Here is a 16784-nt window from a genome sequence, read left to right as displayed (position 1 = left end):
AGCATCCGTTGGTCACTGTTTGTTTCCTGAGGAATATCGCGTAACGTTATTTTGTATTATAATTCAAATTGCATGGCATGTTTCCGTAATCTGCCAAATAAATGTTGATTTAGTCAAATAATCAGATTCACGTTACTTAATTAGCAATTCATCTCTCTTTACAGTAATACAGGTTAATGGGTCATATTGGTTAACAGCCAACATAGATTTATCTGGTCATGTGACTTTATAATCGTATAGTCCAGTATATAATTAAACATTAATTATGGTCACACGCTCTATAACTCTAAACATTGTATGATAGCCATATACCCGTTTGCTATTGCGGGTAGGATAATATTCTCACTACATATTTAAAAGAAAGACCTCCAGAACATCTCCCCTTTCGCAAATAAATTAAAAACTTACAGAATGTCGTCTTCATCGAGATTTAGATTATAGTGTTTATTTATTAATTTGTTTTAGCATTGAGTAATCAGATGTAGAAAAAACAGCGCTGCGGTCGGGTTCCGGGTTTCGGCTGTAAAATGTCTAGCAGGTTTCAAATAAAATATCAAATTCTACACCGTTGTTAAACTCTTTTATTATATACACATTGGCTTACACCAAACACTTTAATCACGGAATATATTCAACTAAAGGAAAGGTAAAAGTGAGATTTAATCTACAACACATTGGTAGTTCATAAAATCATTTCTTGCAATATATTTAAAGGTATTTTCCATATGTACAGACTTCTATCCTTGTATCCAGCTATTATCTGTAACAGAAGAAACAAAACCAAATTAATCTACCGTGTTTACTCGGCGAAAGCTGTATTTTTTTAAGTCAAATATTTGGCAAGAGGGGAGAATGCATAAGGTACAACTCAAGGTCCCAAAATTAGAATTGTGACTGTCATAGATTACTTTTTGTAAGGTTTGTTAGCTTCGTGGATAAAACCACCACTGTTAGACATAATAAACCATTCTGTTTAGCTAGGCACACAATAAAACTTGTTAGGAGGGGGTAATTGACAGTAGAAATTTGTAGTGCTTGTGGGTAGGATTCAAACCTTAGACCACTAAAAACCTTATACCTGCACTTAACGATCGTTACTAAAAATATATTTATTAGGTCTATAATTAGTATGGTGTAGTTACCTTGCTGCCCACGACGGCGAGCGACAGCAGCATGAGACTGGGTCCGCGCAGCTGTGCCAGCGGGCGCGTGTCTCCCTCGCGGTACACGTACACGCAGCCGTCGTAGCAGCCCGCGAACACCAGCCCGCCCGTGGCGCGCAGGCACACCGCGCCTTTACCACCTTCGTGACAACCCGTGTGACTGCCGCTCTGTAACAACAAACAAAAGTCTAAATAAAAATACTTTCTTTAAACGATTTTGAGTCGAATGCTACTATTTCCGTTTAGATTTAAAATTAGACTCAGGTTTATAGTGTAAATATATGATGTAGTTTGATAATATTGTAAGATTTTTATAACATATTGCTTGCTATGCGCAGGTCGTGTAAAATACACCGACATATTTTTAAATATAACTAGCTGACCCGCGCAACTTCGCTTGCGTCACATAAGAGAATCATAATTTTCCCCGTTTTTGTTACATTTTTCACTGGTACTCTGCTCCTATTGGTCGTAGCGTGATGATATATAGCCTATAGCCTTCCTCGATAAATGGGCTATCTAACACTGAAAGAATTTTTCAAATCGGACCAGTAGTTCCCGAGATTAGCGCGTTCAAACAAACAAACTCTTCAGCTTTATAATATTAGTATAGATACTTAATGCTGTTTTGATTAAGTTTCTTTTGATTTATCGGTTTTAAGGTTCATATATGGACCTGATTATTATACATAAATAATTATTTTTATAACCCCACACTGCATAACGCAGGAGGAAACATTAGCCCGTTGAAGTTATTATATAGAAAATACTTACAGCATAATCAAAAACATGTATCTGATGACTACTAGTGCCGCAGTACACTTTCCCATCTTCAAACAGTAGCGTGTACACAGTCATCTTCGGCCCCACGAGGGTTCTTAGCAGGAGGCCGGTCTGAGCATCCTTTACCGTCACGTTCTCAGAACGAGAGGCCACCAGGAGGACTTTACGAGGCCCCTCCTTCATCGCTCGTAGCGCTAGGATCGCTTGCTCCGAGAACTTCACTGTACTGACTGGTATTAGCATGTTGTTCTGTAAAGAGAAAATATTTTGTTATCAGGTGGTTTATGAGGTACCTATGTAGAAGTCAAGGTTTTTTCTGCATAGTCAACAAAAAATGACAACTTTTAACTTATAACTTAACCCTTTCCCTGCCCAAGTCAGTTAAGACATTAAAATTAAACCCACCAATTGGGTTGATGGCAGCAAAAGGGTTAAGTAAATTCAAATCCCCATCAAATAATGTGATGTGGTTCGTAAAGCAAACATATTGTTTGGAGGATCATACAAATAATATTTGTACTATGTGGAAATCGAATTCGACCATTCGATAGCCTTTGGTAATGAGTCATGGGGCGTCAAAATCATTTTACCACTGAAATACCTACCCAAGAAACAAATGTCTAGACAAACTCTAGTAACTTGAATCTCTTGACTCAGCAGGAGCCGGTCGCGAGATTCTACACCTACTATTATTAGAATATTTTTCTTTATAAACAGGTGAAATATTACACTTATGTCCAACGAGTAACGGATTCCATGTACCGACGCGTTTCTTTGAACAGTGTTAAATTCACTCTGTATGTTATTGCTTGAAATATGACTACTCAGATTCTATAGAATTTAATTTGGTTGACACTTTTAATTTGGTGAATGTTTCTGTAGAAATGATTTTACTTTATAAGCTGTATATTCATTTAGAAGGAACATTAGCAGGTAATCATGACATAAGACAGAAAATAAGTTGCTTTCTGAACTTTTATGATAATTTATTTGTATTGCCATTTTTCCTATCAAACTATTATTTCCGTGTAGAGTTCTAACCCTTAATTATTACAGGAATAGTATGGAAACTATGTAGGATTATTTACTTTTTCAAGGTATAAAATGACTTCTATACAATATAATATATACCTTGCATTCAAACTGCAGTACAAAGCCGGTCCTGGTGCCGACGAACACGGTGTCCCACGCGCGGTCCATCGTTTGTATCGGACTGAGCACATTGCACTCTGGACCCTTCTCCAAACCAGTCTGAAAAATGACAACAAAATTATTATAGAAAATGTTTCTTTACTTTCCACCTTGCAGTTTCGTAATTGTTTGAGAAAACTTTAGGTTGACTTTTTTGTGATACTTTAATTCCTTTTTTTTGTTAATATACCTATTTTGTTATACTCGAAGATGTAGGCAGAGGTGTTTGAAATACACTCACGTTTCGCCATCCACAATGTCAGTCCTATGTAACAGGAGGCGAGCCTATTACCATACTCCAGGTTGGTTATCAAACTCAGGGTTACTATTATGAGTATTCTATTACAAAACTTTACCCAACTAAGGAATCGAACCTGAAACCCACTTCAGTACACACTACCGTCTAGTATGTAGTAGTTGTGAAATAACTATAATTATTGTATCAGCTATCATAATATTATGTAAGATAACTTACCTCCAAATCATAATATCGTATCCGTGAGTCCAGCGACCCCGTATACACCGTAGTCCCATATTTCTCCTTAACTATGGTAAGACAAGTGACGGCGAGGTTGGAGCCCCTCATCGTGTTCAAGAGCTGACCGTCGCCGCTGAAGTGGTACACGTTGCCGTCCAGACATGCTGCTATGAAGTCCGTCTCTATGCACTGGAATGATACGAAGTGAGGATCAGTTATTGAAATTGTTTAGCTTGTATTGAAAGTACTTAAAAAGACACTATTGGTATATTGTTAGATAGCGATACATATAGGATGTTAAAGCTTGCAACAACTTAATATACAAATATTTGTTCTGTGTATGTTTTGAACCCAAATCTTTCTGTTGTAGTAAAAGCGTTGCGACTTGTGACAAATATAGGACGTACGTACTTAATCACGGTTGTCGAAAAAAAAATAAGTACCTAAATTACTAGAAGAATGTAGGACTCTCGGACATAAGCTACGTGTGAGTAAGGGCGTAACCAAAATATAATATCATGAAATATAAGCAGAGTCGCGTCATTTAAAGTAAAAAGTAGTAAATTAAAGTACTCACTTCTATGGCCAGTACAGCATCAAGATGACCAGTAACAGTGAGAGAGTCTCGCCGCAACTCCTCGTCGTTCGAGTAGTCGTATGTCTTGCACTCATTCTCGTGCTGGCCCGCCTCTGACGAGAACACGTCGTCTGCCGACGACTGGCTGTTGTCCAGGATCAAATCCTCACTTATAGTCGCAGCCTGCTTATCCTTCATGTCACAGCTCTCCCCAATAACAATATCTTCAGACACATCTAACATGTCAAACTGCAAGTCATTCACCACATTGTCTTCTACAATCGCACTACGAGAACTTTTCGGCTTTTCGGAAGACTCTCCGCAACTGTCACTCCCACCCAATACTTCTATATGCACACTGGTCTCGAACTGAGGCTGGTTTTCCAGTTCCTTCAAATACTTGGTCATGTCAGTCTGTATAAGAAGCACCGAGCACTCTTTAATGTCGTAAGATTCTTTTTGCTGTGGACTGGGTACAGGTTTGGATTTCTTTGATGGTTTCTTCTTTGGTTGAGGTCTTTGAGGTCGTTTCCTATGTTTAGGCGAAGCAGTCTCCAAATCATCTAATGATATTATATCTTCAAGAGGTCTATCATCAGTAATAATCTGTTCTATTAAAGATATGTTCGGAGTTTTTGTTTTTTTCCTGCTTCTTCTGCTACAAGTAGAGCTTGGACTTTCTGAGTTCATCCTCTGTTGTTGCAACGCCTTCTGGCGAGCACTACGTTTTTCTACCTTCGTTTCATCAAGGTTCTCATGTTCAACAGTTTCCAAGGCTATTTCTTCTAATTCTTCCACTGGTATGTTGGTGAAATCTTCTGCTATTGAATCTGGATTTGGGGTAACACTATCTCTAAATGGTATTTCTTTAATATCAGCTCTGCCATCCTCATGGTAATTCACCACAGTCATTCCGAGATTCATAGCATCAGGACAAGCAACACCTGACTCTAAATTATGGTACAGTTTGAATTTCTCTTGTAACAAATCTTGGATCTCCATATCAATTTCTTTCATCCTTTCAAGAGCATCTACTGGTTTAGGTTTGACTTTATCAAAAACGCGTGGGGTTTGAACACCTATTGACACAACATCGGGTTTATCAGTCTGACAAAACCTAGCTGTGACCACTTTAGATTCAAAAGTCTGTGTCTCTTTAGATATAACTCTTTTGATTACTTGTGTTGAAGCATGTTTTACTTGCGGTTGTTTTTGTGTAGATACACTTGCTTGTTTGCTCTTTATTTCTTCAACAGGTTTAGGAGGTACAACAGGGGTTGGGGCAGTGTTTCTGTGTGCCTGATGCAGAGACACTTTTTTTGGTTGCTCCACAAACATGTCAATAGGCTTAAGCTTAGTTTTAGGATCACCTTTAGTAGGTGTAGTTACACTAGTATTATTACTCTCCTTAGGACTTAAAATAGTTTGACTTGATGAACTAGAGGTTCTCTTTTTTGGCTCTCTCTCTTTTGACTTCCTGGTATCTTTCCTTTTGACATATTTATCTGAGTAAGCTTTTTCTGCAGTGTCAGTTCGTTTGTCGTCTTTCGGCTGATCCTTAGTGCTAACATCTCTAGGTTTAAATATACTATAGTAAGACTTTGGGGCTTCACTGGGCTTGGGATTTTCCAATACTTTAGGATGTCTATCTTGCGAGATGTTTGAGTTGTGTCTGTGCGAAGTTTTAGGTTCAGTGTTACTAGATTCGCTTTTCTTGCGTTTTTCTTTTCGATGCGATGGTCGTTGGTCTATTGATCTTTTTCGACTGTTTGATTGTGACGTTTTACTTATGGTTGGTGGCTCTGACTTTTCAGCCTCCTTTGCAGGTGGTTTACAACTAGGTGCTTGATCTTGCTTAGAGTTCATTGGTTCTAATCTTTGTGCATTATTAACTGCATCCTTTGAGTACACATTTTCTTTGGGAAAATCTGGAGATTGAATAATCTCTTGCTTAATCCTGGGAAGAGTTTTGGGCTCTGCTTGTTTATCTGTACCACTTGAAGAAAATAATGCAAGTGGTGACTTTATAAATGTTTCTAACTGACTGACGACCTCTGTTTTGACAGTGGGAGCACTGACTTCTGGTCCAGGCACAGGAGTTGTCCTTGCTGAGACATCATCATTGAAAGTGTGATCAACTGCAACATGATACTGCCTGTCTAATTCAGCAAATGTGTCTTCCTCTTCAGACAACTGTGCATTACAATCAAACAGTGGGGGAGCCTCCTCACTGGCTGGGAATAATGAATTAATAGGATTGTCCAAACTTCGTCTAAGTTTCAGGCTCTCAACACTTTGCCTCCTTTCTTCATTATGATCTTTTTTCTTGGAGGGCCGCCTCTCAAAAAGAGGCCTAGGTTCTTCATAATCTTTTTCCTGTTTTACTTCTACAAAATTGTAGTCATAGTTTTGAGTCTGACTAGGGTTATCAATAACATCAGCTGCAGCTATAGGATTCTCAAAGAGACTTGGAATCCTTTGATCTACATCATAATGCCTCTCTTGAGGGAATTCATTATAGTTGTATTGATCAAAACTAGGATAGTTAACTTGGTCAGTCCTAGTGGTTTGGGCATACTGTTCCTCCACATCATATCTTGGATCAAAATCATCCAACTGTAGCACTTTACTCAGTTCAGCCATTACTAATGGTTTAATATCTTCCAACAAGACTGTATCTTGAGGGTCCAGAAGGCACTGCATTTGTTTCATAAAAGTGTCTTCATAAATAGTGTTATTATCATTGTGGATAAAGTCACTGCTAGAACTGACTAGAGATTTCTCAGCAACAGATCTCATGTGGCGATTTAAACTATTTTGAGACTCAGTTATTAGACTGCTGATTGCATATTCAAATTTAGATGACGACCCTGGATCGTCCATTAATTTATGCATCTTATCTTTATCCATTTTAAATAATTGATGAACAATATTTGATTTCATTTTGTCACAATTTGATTTAACATTCTGCCTCTGTTTTTGCACTCGCTTCTTTACTGGCGGCTCTTGCTGAACATGTTGATTTGAATTCTCCCTTGTTTCTTGTTCAATGGTACTCTGGTTAGTCAAAGCATCCTGTGATAACCTCTGTGGGTCATTGCGATTCATCAGCCTTTTGCGTACTAAATCTACAGTGTCATCGACAGACCGGCTGAATGAGGTATTGTTATTATTAACAGTTGTGCCTGAAGTGCTGCCATAATAGTCTGATGATGGTGGCCGATGACCAGTGTAATCTAGAGAAGGTATCCTATTGCCTTCTGTACTCTGTCTTTCATTGTCATGGGGTCTATAATACTTTTGTGGACTCTGATCTTCATAGTATGGAGGTGGAGGATTGACCCAAGGATTTATTCTATGAGAACTGAATGTGTCCTGAGATTGAGGCACGTTGCTTAGCTGCCGATGGTCAACATCTCCCAAACTGTTTATGTGAAATGTTTCAAGTTGATTGTCTTTGTAGAAGTTTGGTGGAGTGTTATATGTATTGCTCTGATTATTGTCATCTTGTGTTAGACTAGAGTGAGTATAAGAATAGTCAAGTCTGGATCTTTGTTGATGACCACGGTCCTGTATTCTACTAGGTATGTTTTGATGGTGACTGTGGTTTCTGTAGTTGTTCCTATCATGCTGGTCTGACGGCCTGTGTTCGTCTGAACGTCCTGAGTGAGTATTGTAAGGATGTGAGCCTCGGTGCAGCCGTGGACCGGGTGGCGGGAATCTGGAAATAGTAAATAATAACAAATAACCTAATAAAAAAATATCATAACTGATTACAATGCAATTACAATTCTAGATGTATCCTACTATCGTATATACGTACGTAGGTGAGTTTTTATACATACAAAATACACAACGTATTGCCGCGTTAGTGATGAATTACTTCACAAACAATTGATTGTAGTAATTTCTTACACATACCTTGGGACCTCTACGCATTGATAATTCCTGGGTGGTCTAAATCGCGGTGATCCACCAGCTCTGGGCCTAAAATGCCTTTGATTTTCATTTCGCCATCCACTGATGCCTATGTGACCTCGCCTCATAATTTAAAAAATTAACACATATCAAACCACAATGCACTATCAACACTATTACACTGTATTTTTAAGGTCTAATCGCGTATTATATTGCCCGAAAATAGGTGGTATTAACCCGGGAAAATAATTTGGTCTATTGTCGCGAAAACTACAAATGAAATCCATTTGACATTCAAACAAAAATATTGTCAGTCATAAAAATACACAACCTTGTTAAAAAAGTACGTTCAGAAAATATAAAATTGTAATTATTTGGTTCGTATTTCCGTATTTTATGATTTTCACAAAAAAATAGAAACGTGGTTTAAATTAAAGTTAAAATAATTTCATATTGTTTCTAAGTATTTTTTATGATTAGGTAGCGCAGCACGTGTGTAAAATTAACATGGCCAGATATGGCCATAGCCAGATGGCGTTCGGAACATAGTAAAAGAGTAAAAAAAATCGAAAAATCTTTTCCTCCTTTAATACCAATAAACTCTATCTAAGATAATATTTTGGTCCGCTTTTACCACTTCTATATCTATCAGATAATTCAGAACGCGTATCAGATGGCATTTTGACAGTTGTTTTCATACATTTTCTGTCATTCTATTCAGCAGGTAGGTTTTCAGCCACCTGATTAAAAACTGTGAAACTGGTCTTAAGCCCAACGCACACGACGCTTGTTTTGCTGCTAGATAGCTTGCTAGAATTTGCCGCTGGGTTCGAAGTTGGCTGTGGCGCTGGGTGCGCTGATGGCTCCCTTGGTAGGTTGGCTTCACACGATGTTTGTCGCTAGGCGTGCATCGAAGTGATATTAAATTGATTTCTCAAATTGTGAAACTTGGTTGAGCACTCTTTTGCCGTCACGGTTGGCTTTAACCCCAAAACTGCGTTCCTCACTCTATCAAGAGCTTCAGTTCGAAGACGCTTGTTGTGGTAATTCGGAGTATTTGTTGCATACAAACACGGTTCTTCTTTGTATGCGTCAATTAAAGCATTAATTTGCTCCGGAGACCACCTTTGCGACATATTTTTTCAACCACAGAGCACGAAAAAAAGAGAACACGCAAGCAAGCCGTCACGAAAAATAGCACACGTTCTATCATCGACAGCCAGCACGCAACCACGCTGCAGAGCCAGCAGTGACGTCACTTTCTCGCAGCGCTGCCAGCAGAGTAGCCAGCAGAGGGCCCCGCAAGCAATCCAGCAGCAAAACAAGCGTCGTGTGCAGCGGGCTATAGTCGGTGTAGGTCTGTGAAGTTATTAATGAACATTATGGAATTATTAATGTGCATTCTAGTTATAAACCCGAAATACATGCATTTTTTAATTTTGACGTTGACAGGTGCATAGTAATTATAATTTTGAGTAGTTGAACATACAACATTTCATTACTTATCGGCTGAAAATCAAGAAAAGAGAAAATTAATAAATTAAACAAATATTGTTTTGTTAATTGCTATGTAATAAGCTAATTTCTAATATTTTACAAAATATGCCACTCACACACTTTAGGTGCTACCGACTGAAATAAATACAAAACAAAAACATTTTATGCCTTTTTTTGAATATTTGTTTGCGGTTTCAGGCGTAAAAATTAACTTTACTCAAATCGTAGTTCTCTAAAGTCAAATTTTCAACAGCTCTTTTAGTCATATTCCGGCTAAAATGGAAGTGGGGTCTTCAACTCCTGACTTGACTTTTCGTAAAAACAATACCGCTTCACGGCCGTCTATCAGTCTGTGGTCATATGACAGCGCTAGGAACATCATGGGACGAATTTCAACCTGTAAAATAATATTTTCTCAGTTGATAAATTCGCGTTAAGACAATATATCGAGTGTCGATACTAATATGATATCTATTCAGATAGGGTTTGATTCTAGATAGATAGATAGAGGGGTATGTACATACATATCTGCATAGGTACATAATATCACGCCTTTTTCCCGTAGGGGTAGGCAGAGACCAGAGAACGCCTCTTGGTACAGTCCAGGGAGGTATGTTTGCAAATAATAACAGATGTTGCCTAGTTACCGAAATAACCAGTTGTAGTCCTTTCATTAGGATAAAACTGAGGCTGGCAGTTTAGCACTGCAATGTTCTTCAAGAAAAAACAACAACCACGGCTTGGCCAAGCTGGGGATCGAATCCGAGACCTCGTGATTAGCAGTCGTAATACAATACACTACTGCTAGGCACAGAGGAAGCCCGGCTATCAATAAATCTATTACTTATAATAAATCTGTAGAGAGGTCAATTCTGTACATTGAATATATTAAAAAAAAAACCAATGGGGGATGTTTAGTAACGGATACTGATACCGAATCTGCAATTTATAATTTTCTTTTCTGTCTGTCTGTCTGTCTGTCTGTCTGTCCTCCGTCTGTATGTGTCGCTATCACGTAAAAACTACCGGATAGAATGCACTGAAATTTGGTATATGCAAAGAATAAGTAGTGGAGCAATTTCTAGGATACTTTTTATAGCATAAAATTTCAAAGATTTTTAGAAAATTGAAAAAAATACGTAGAAATCGTTTGAACCTGCGTTTCCCTATAGAGACCATAGATGGCGTTACAATCCGTTTCACAACATTCGCATAGTTAAGGGTCAGCGCAGACCAAGAGGAGCGCAGCGGAGAGGATTTTTTTAACGCACTTGAAAATCAACTTTAAATAAATTAAAATAAAGTGCATAATGGCTTGAACCTGTCAAAAAATGCTCGCGCGTCCTCGAGGATGCGCGGGGATACCCGCGCATCCTCGAGGACGCGCGAGCATCGTACGAAAAATTTCAATGTTGTTACTGAGTTTAAAGAGAGAGAACGTCATTTTTATTCTTCTTCAGTCAAAAGAGCAATTATAATCATGGCCCAGTCTATCATCGTTGACGAATTTTCACGAAAACTGGCCTGTTTAATGAAGAATGGTAACCTAGAAAGTTTTCCTCGCGCAGGCTCGAGCAGTCGCGAGCATGCTCGAGCATCCGCGAGCCGTAAAGAAAATGCTCGAGACCGCGCGAGGATTATTCCGGTCTGTCTGCGCTGGGCCTAACGCGGCGCCTGCCGTATCGATACCTGTTATTCGCACCAACCAATAGATGGCGTTATAAACCGCAACAAAGCATGTTTTTTCTAATTAATTTATTTTGACGGCTTTATTGTAAAAAAATACCTTTGAAACATGCTATACATTTATAAGATTTTTAAACATAAATGTTGTATGATATTATATTACACAAAAATGTTGGTTTACGTGGGTCCGGTGCGATCGGGATATCCTAGATGGCAAACCGAGTAATTTCGTTTGTTGTCGTTGTTCGCCGCAACTGACAGATGGCGTTGTTGTTCGAATCACATAATATTTAATAACCAAATTAATTGGTTACATTAAGGAAATAAATTGGATAGCTATGAAATAGACTATGTGGTAAGTTTTAAAAAATAAACAACGGATGATATAAGTATAAAAAATAATTACGGGTTACGCGGTTTCGGACGTATCATCACAAGTATACATTATTACGCGTCTGAAGAGCTCCGGCGCAGATAGGACCTATAATAATATTCTGAATCCAGACGGGTAAGCAATGGTCAGTCTATTATAAGGTATTATATTTTACACTGTAAACTGCTACGGATACAGACGAGAGCGGAAAAGAAGGTACCGTAAAACGGGGTGAATAGAATTCGCGGGGTGAATAGAAAAAAAATCAGGAAAGTTTTCAAGGCCAATATTTGAGTACTCCTCGTTGAAGAATTTAGTTCAAATTTGAAATGATTACACGTCGATATTACTTCTCTGCGGTGTCATAATTGTTTAAATGTTTAAAATGATATTTATACCCAAAAAAATGCTTCAAAGACAACCGTCCTCGAATGCCTTAATATCGACCTCCAAAACTTTGGATTTAAAGTGGGATTTCTTTTCTAATGAGTTGTTTGAAGTGTTTATCTCTTTAGGTGTATATTAATCTATAAAGATACAATATTGTTAATTGAAAAAACGTTTTTAAACCTAAAAAATATGTTTAAATCACAGAAGTAGTCATTTTTTTGTATAAACGGGGTGAATAGAATCGTTTGAAGGGTGAATAGAACTACAGTATGGGGTGAATGGAAACATAGCAGGGTTGAATAGAAACGCGTAAGGGGTGAATAGAAACGAGTGAGGGGTCAATAGAGATTAATAAATAGGGTTGTCAAAAACTGTAAACAAAATTAACATAAACAATGAAAAATTAATAGTTATTAATGTTCTGCAATTCACAATTATCATTGTATCAAAGTTATAACGGCAAACTACTGCATATAGTATGAAAGTTAGTTAGGTTATCTTGTTTTATTTTTTGAGTTAATCTATACGAATCTATACTAATAATCTATACTAATATTATAAAGCTGAAGAGTTTGTTTGTTTGTTTGTTTGAACGCGCTAATCTCAGGAACTACTGGTCCGATTTGAAAAATGTTACAAAAACGGGGACAATTTTGACCCATTCTCTCTTATGTGACGCAAGCGAAGTTGTGCGGGTCAGCTTGTGTAATTATCAACGGTTATTTCAATTTTGAAACACACAACCTCCCTTTTCAGCATGTTGGATAAGTCGTCTTTGGCAGCCCTAACAGTTTTTCTATTCACCCCTTTGGTCGTTTCGATTTACCCCTATCGCTGGGTGAATAGAAATTGACCATTTTTTTAAGGAAATATCGTAAAATTATCCATATTTTTCGACAAACATGGTTTTAGCTCTTTCTTCATGGCGCCGGACATGATATAGAATAACCCGACAATAAAAATAACAAGTTATTCGCAACAAATTTTTAGGACAAAGTTGAAAATTGTTTCTATTCACCCCGTTTTACGGTAACCACAGGAAATCAGGCCTGCCTGAGCCTGTGTCACATTGTGTGCCTTTCGGGTCCCTTTCGTAAATAACCATTAGATGACAAAAGAGTTGTTAACATTTTTATGTGTAGGTGTATCGAGTGCTTCGCAATTCGCGTGCTCAAACGAATAAGCAACAGTACGAAATTCACGCGGGCGGAGCCGCACGGGTCAGCTAGTTAGCTATAATTTCAAATGTACTTAATGTATTACCTTGCCAGCAATAGCCATGGGTCTCTGAACGATCGCGTGCATGCCCAGGATAGCAGACTGTGGCAAGTTGATGATAGGCATAGATAATAGAGAGCCGAACACTCCGCCGTTGCTTATGGTGAATGTCCCGCCTTGCATGTCACCTGCTGTTAGCTGACCTGTGAAGGGATTGTATAAACAAGAATAAACAGGAAGATGAATAAACTTCTGAAACTAAGGAAGACCATGGCTTTATGACAATCTTATCTTATCTTTAGAGTGACCTTAGTTATATGACTTACCTCCTCTTGCTTTGGCTGCCAAAGCGTTCATCGCGAGTTCGATGCGCGGATAGTCCATACTATCTACGTTTCTTAGCACCGGCACGACCAGACCGCGAGGTGTCGCCACTGCCACTGATATGTCCACGTAGTCTCTGTATATAGAAATATTACAATTACAAACATAATCTATTACGCATCTCCTAATTATTTTTTTTTCTATCACGCTAAAACTACGGAACAGATTTTAGTGAAACTCAGCGGTGCTGAAGTTCACGTACCATAATAACGCACGGGCAACAGAAATATATTCTATGAGAACATAAGTAGGAGGCAAAAGCAGGTAAAATATAAAGATTCTACACTGATTAATCAATCACTGATTAATAAATTCAGATCAACGATCGATTTTCTGCCGTGGAGACTGTAACCTGTATATAATATCCTTGCCGACGATGACTCCGTTGATGACGGGCTGGTCCATGAGCGCGTTGGCCGTCGCCTTCAGGAACGGAGACATGAACGACAGCTTCACGCCGTACTTCTTTGTGAACGCCTCCAGATTCGCCTTGCGGAACTTCATCAACTTACTGCAAAGCAAAATATGCAAGATAAATAAATATATTAACATAGTGCTTTTGAAATTTTCGGTGTATCACTAGATGCTGTGTGTTCGATTACCACGGGAAACACACTATATTTAATTACTCTGTTAACCTGAAAAGAGGGAATCTGATACTATGGGTGAGAGGTGCTCTCCGAGTCACGGAGGCTTTCGACCTGAACTTCCTTACTTCGGGCAACCACTGAAAATTTCTTGGCAAAAAACTCAGGAATAAGATTGGCCTAAACCGGGATTCAAGTCAGATGCACAAACAGTTGCATACAATACTGATCACTCCTCAGAGTACATACTTACATACATTGTACATAGGCATCCAGAAAGGATAATCAGCTACTAAACCAGGTTCTTACCTCATATCACACTCATTGAAGGTGGTAAGCATGGCAGTTGTGTTCTGTGCTTCCTTCAGTCGCTCAGCTATGCGCATACGCATCTTGTTCATGGGCACGGGGTGCTCGGTGCGCGTGCCTGATATTGTCTTCGTTGGGTCACCGATCCTTAGAGCCGCTGCCTATTAATGCACAACGTGAAAGGAAAATGAAAAGAATATATATCAAGCATTAATTTTTAGGATTAAACATACAAGTCCTAAAAATACAAATCGTGGTCCTTTTATAATCGATTGGTTTAGATGTAGGTATGGCTTGTCTAAATGTGGTTATGTTTCTTAGGATGAAATAGTATTTAATAATGAACTCTATATATGACAATACAAAAACTACATGACAAAAAAGTCAATACATGATGCCATAAAATAAGAGAAATAACTAATAGTACCTACTTAAGTCTAAGTGCAAATCGAACTCGGGACTTTGTGGACAGCAGTCGCAACACTAAGGCTCAGACCATGAACGGTTTGTTAGCTCTTTTGTAAGTTCAGTCTGTAAGCGAGTTTATGCAAAAGTAAAAAAAACACGTTTATAATTACTTACAGTAGGTCCTGCAGGTGCTTTAGCCGCTTTGCTAACGACAACTGGCTTCCCAGCGGGAGCAGCCGCTGCAACAGGCGCAGGGGCGGCGGCCGGTGCTGCTGCTGCTGGCTTAGGAGCTGCCGGTGCTGCAGCCGGGGCAGCGGCCGGCGCAGCGGCCTTAGCTGGGGCTTGACCAGTCACGTTCACCTGGATGATAGTGGTTTGTAAATATTTATTTTGCTTCTTCGTCTACCTGTCTCGTTAATTAAAAGATTAGGCTTTCGCTCATTTCTGTTCTGTTCTAATCCATTGTTGTCATGGTTTTGAGAGAGAAAGTTCATGTCACGTATCGTTCTAATATATATTTTAATAGCTACCTAATATTCTATAATTTATTATGTAAAGTAACGCAAATTTCAACATTTGATTCATGGATTATCGAGAGTTAGACATTTAAAATCTACGGCAAAACCAGTTACTATCGACACCGCTAAAGGCGCTAATCGGATTTTCATGCAGTTTCTCGATAGCTAGTCTATTTTCGATAGTCGATAGTAGAAGAGAATACTGAACTTCAAATGCTTAGTGCTTAATATCACCTAAGAGTGACTCTATAACTCAGCTAAAGCTACTAGCATTGCTGATCGCGTACTGAAAAACACAATATTTATTTCGTTAGACTGCGTATACACAAGTGAAAGGTAACATACAACGAACAGCGGCTGCTGCGACTTGACAGCCTGGCCCTCCTTGACGAGCATCTTGACGACGACGCCGTGGCCGGGCGACATGACCGGCAGAGCTGTCTTGTCGGTCTCGATCTCCATCACCACCTCGTCCATGGCTACGGCGTCACCTTCCTTCTTCACGTACCTAGAATATGTTTGTGTTTATTGTTGAATCTGAGAAATGTAGGTTAAAAGTAGGCGTATTTAAATGTAACGTTATTGAAATAGTATTATGGAGTGACAAATCAACTAGGTAAATGAGGCTAGCAGGTAGGGACATTTCTAACTTGTGGCTCCTCAATCCAGGATCAATCGATACTGCATTTTTTTGTAATCTAGTTCTACACATACAGTGACCCTTATTAAATTTAATTGCGACCCATTATTTTAATTCCTTTACGTTAAGCGACTGACTAACAACTATACGCTGAAAATCCGTTTTTTTGCAAACTATTTTCGCCCTCTCAACGCAAGTACATATTAATAGTTAATTAGAATACAGGGCTATTTAAATTATTGAAAAATAAAAAATAATGTCTTACTTGACATCTCCACTGGTGACAGAGTCGGGAAAGTTAGGTGCCTTCACCTCCTCCTCTTTGCGGAGTACCGCGCTGGTGTGGAAGGTGTACTGCGGCCTATAGCCAGGAACTGATAGCGTCTTGAACCTGGATGCGACGGTAAACATGAGCATAAAAGGGAAAAATGACTTTCGAAATCAGGACAGTCCACGCGTTTTGAAAATAATTGGACACCCGAGTTGAGCTCTCAAATCTGGCTTGATAGTACGTAATACGTACTCTTAATAGTGTAAGTATAAAATAGTGAATGTGTTTAAAAATCTAAAACTAACTATTTATCTCGTAGTCCACTTTTAGTAGCTTCTGTAGAAATATTGTGGGAATTATATATAGAAAAACTGGTTGAAAAATCTAAGCGTC

The 16784-nt window shown here is 38.7% G+C and overlaps 2 protein-coding genes across 2 annotated transcripts; both read right to left on the bottom strand.

The window, feature by feature from the left end:
• Positions 1 to 678: 678 nt before the first annotated feature.
• Positions 679 to 8397, bottom strand: LOC142981085 (uncharacterized). The gene is made up of 7 exons (XM_076126766.1): positions 8114 to 8397; positions 4193 to 7913; positions 3613 to 3804; positions 3078 to 3197; positions 1938 to 2195; positions 1143 to 1331; positions 679 to 760 (listed from the first exon to the last, which is right to left on the bottom strand). The coding sequence occupies exons 1-7, from the start codon at positions 8236 to 8238 to the stop codon at positions 683 to 685; spliced, it is 4683 nt and encodes a 1560-aa protein (XP_075982881.1). The 5' UTR covers positions 8239 to 8397; the 3' UTR covers positions 679 to 682.
• A 1468-nt stretch (positions 8398 to 9865) lies between these two features.
• Positions 9866 to 16476, bottom strand: LOC142981083 (dihydrolipoyllysine-residue succinyltransferase component of 2-oxoglutarate dehydrogenase complex, mitochondrial-like). Its single transcript, XM_076126764.1, has 8 exons — positions 16386 to 16476; positions 15826 to 15988; positions 15137 to 15322; positions 14555 to 14715; positions 14011 to 14169; positions 13601 to 13734; positions 13320 to 13477; positions 9866 to 10004 (listed from the first exon to the last, which is right to left on the bottom strand). Exons 2-8 carry the CDS (start codon positions 15955 to 15957, stop codon positions 9870 to 9872), a joined length of 1065 nt encoding a protein of 354 aa, XP_075982879.1. The 5' UTR covers positions 15958 to 15988; positions 16386 to 16476; the 3' UTR covers positions 9866 to 9869.
• Between the last annotated feature and the right edge of the window lie 308 nt (positions 16477 to 16784).

Source organism: Anticarsia gemmatalis, chromosome 19 (assembly GCF_050436995.1).
Source record: "Anticarsia gemmatalis isolate Benzon Research Colony breed Stoneville strain chromosome 19, ilAntGemm2 primary, whole genome shotgun sequence".
NCBI classification, from domain to species: Eukaryota; Metazoa; Arthropoda; class Insecta; order Lepidoptera; family Erebidae; genus Anticarsia; species Anticarsia gemmatalis.
The sequence above is the reverse complement of the archived record's forward strand: the minus strand, read 5'-3'. Positions and strand labels throughout refer to the sequence as shown.

Coding starts and splice junctions, on each gene's coding strand:
- LOC142981085 (XM_076126766.1), bottom strand. CDS start 8,238: ATGAGGCGAGGTCACATAGGCATCAGTGGATGGCGAAATGAAAATCAA. Junction 3,198..3,612: donor TACGATATTATGATTTGGAG/GTAAGTTATCTT, acceptor GTCATTTTTCAG/ACTGGTTTGGAGAAGGGTCC. Junction 1,332..1,937: donor TACATGTTTTTGATTATGCT/GTAAGTATTTTC, acceptor TTGTTGTTACAG/AGCGGCAGTCACACGGGTTG.
- LOC142981083 (XM_076126764.1), bottom strand. CDS start 15,957: ATGGACGAGGTGGTGATGGAGATCGAGACCGACAAGACAGCTCTGCCG. Junction 13,478..13,600: donor GGCAGCCAAAGCAAGAGGAG/GTAAGTCATATA, acceptor ATCCCTTCACAG/GTCAGCTAACAGCAGGTGAC. Junction 10,005..13,319: donor CCATGGCTATTGCTGGCAAG/GTAATACATTAA, acceptor ATTATTTTACAG/GTTGAAATTCGTCCCATGAT.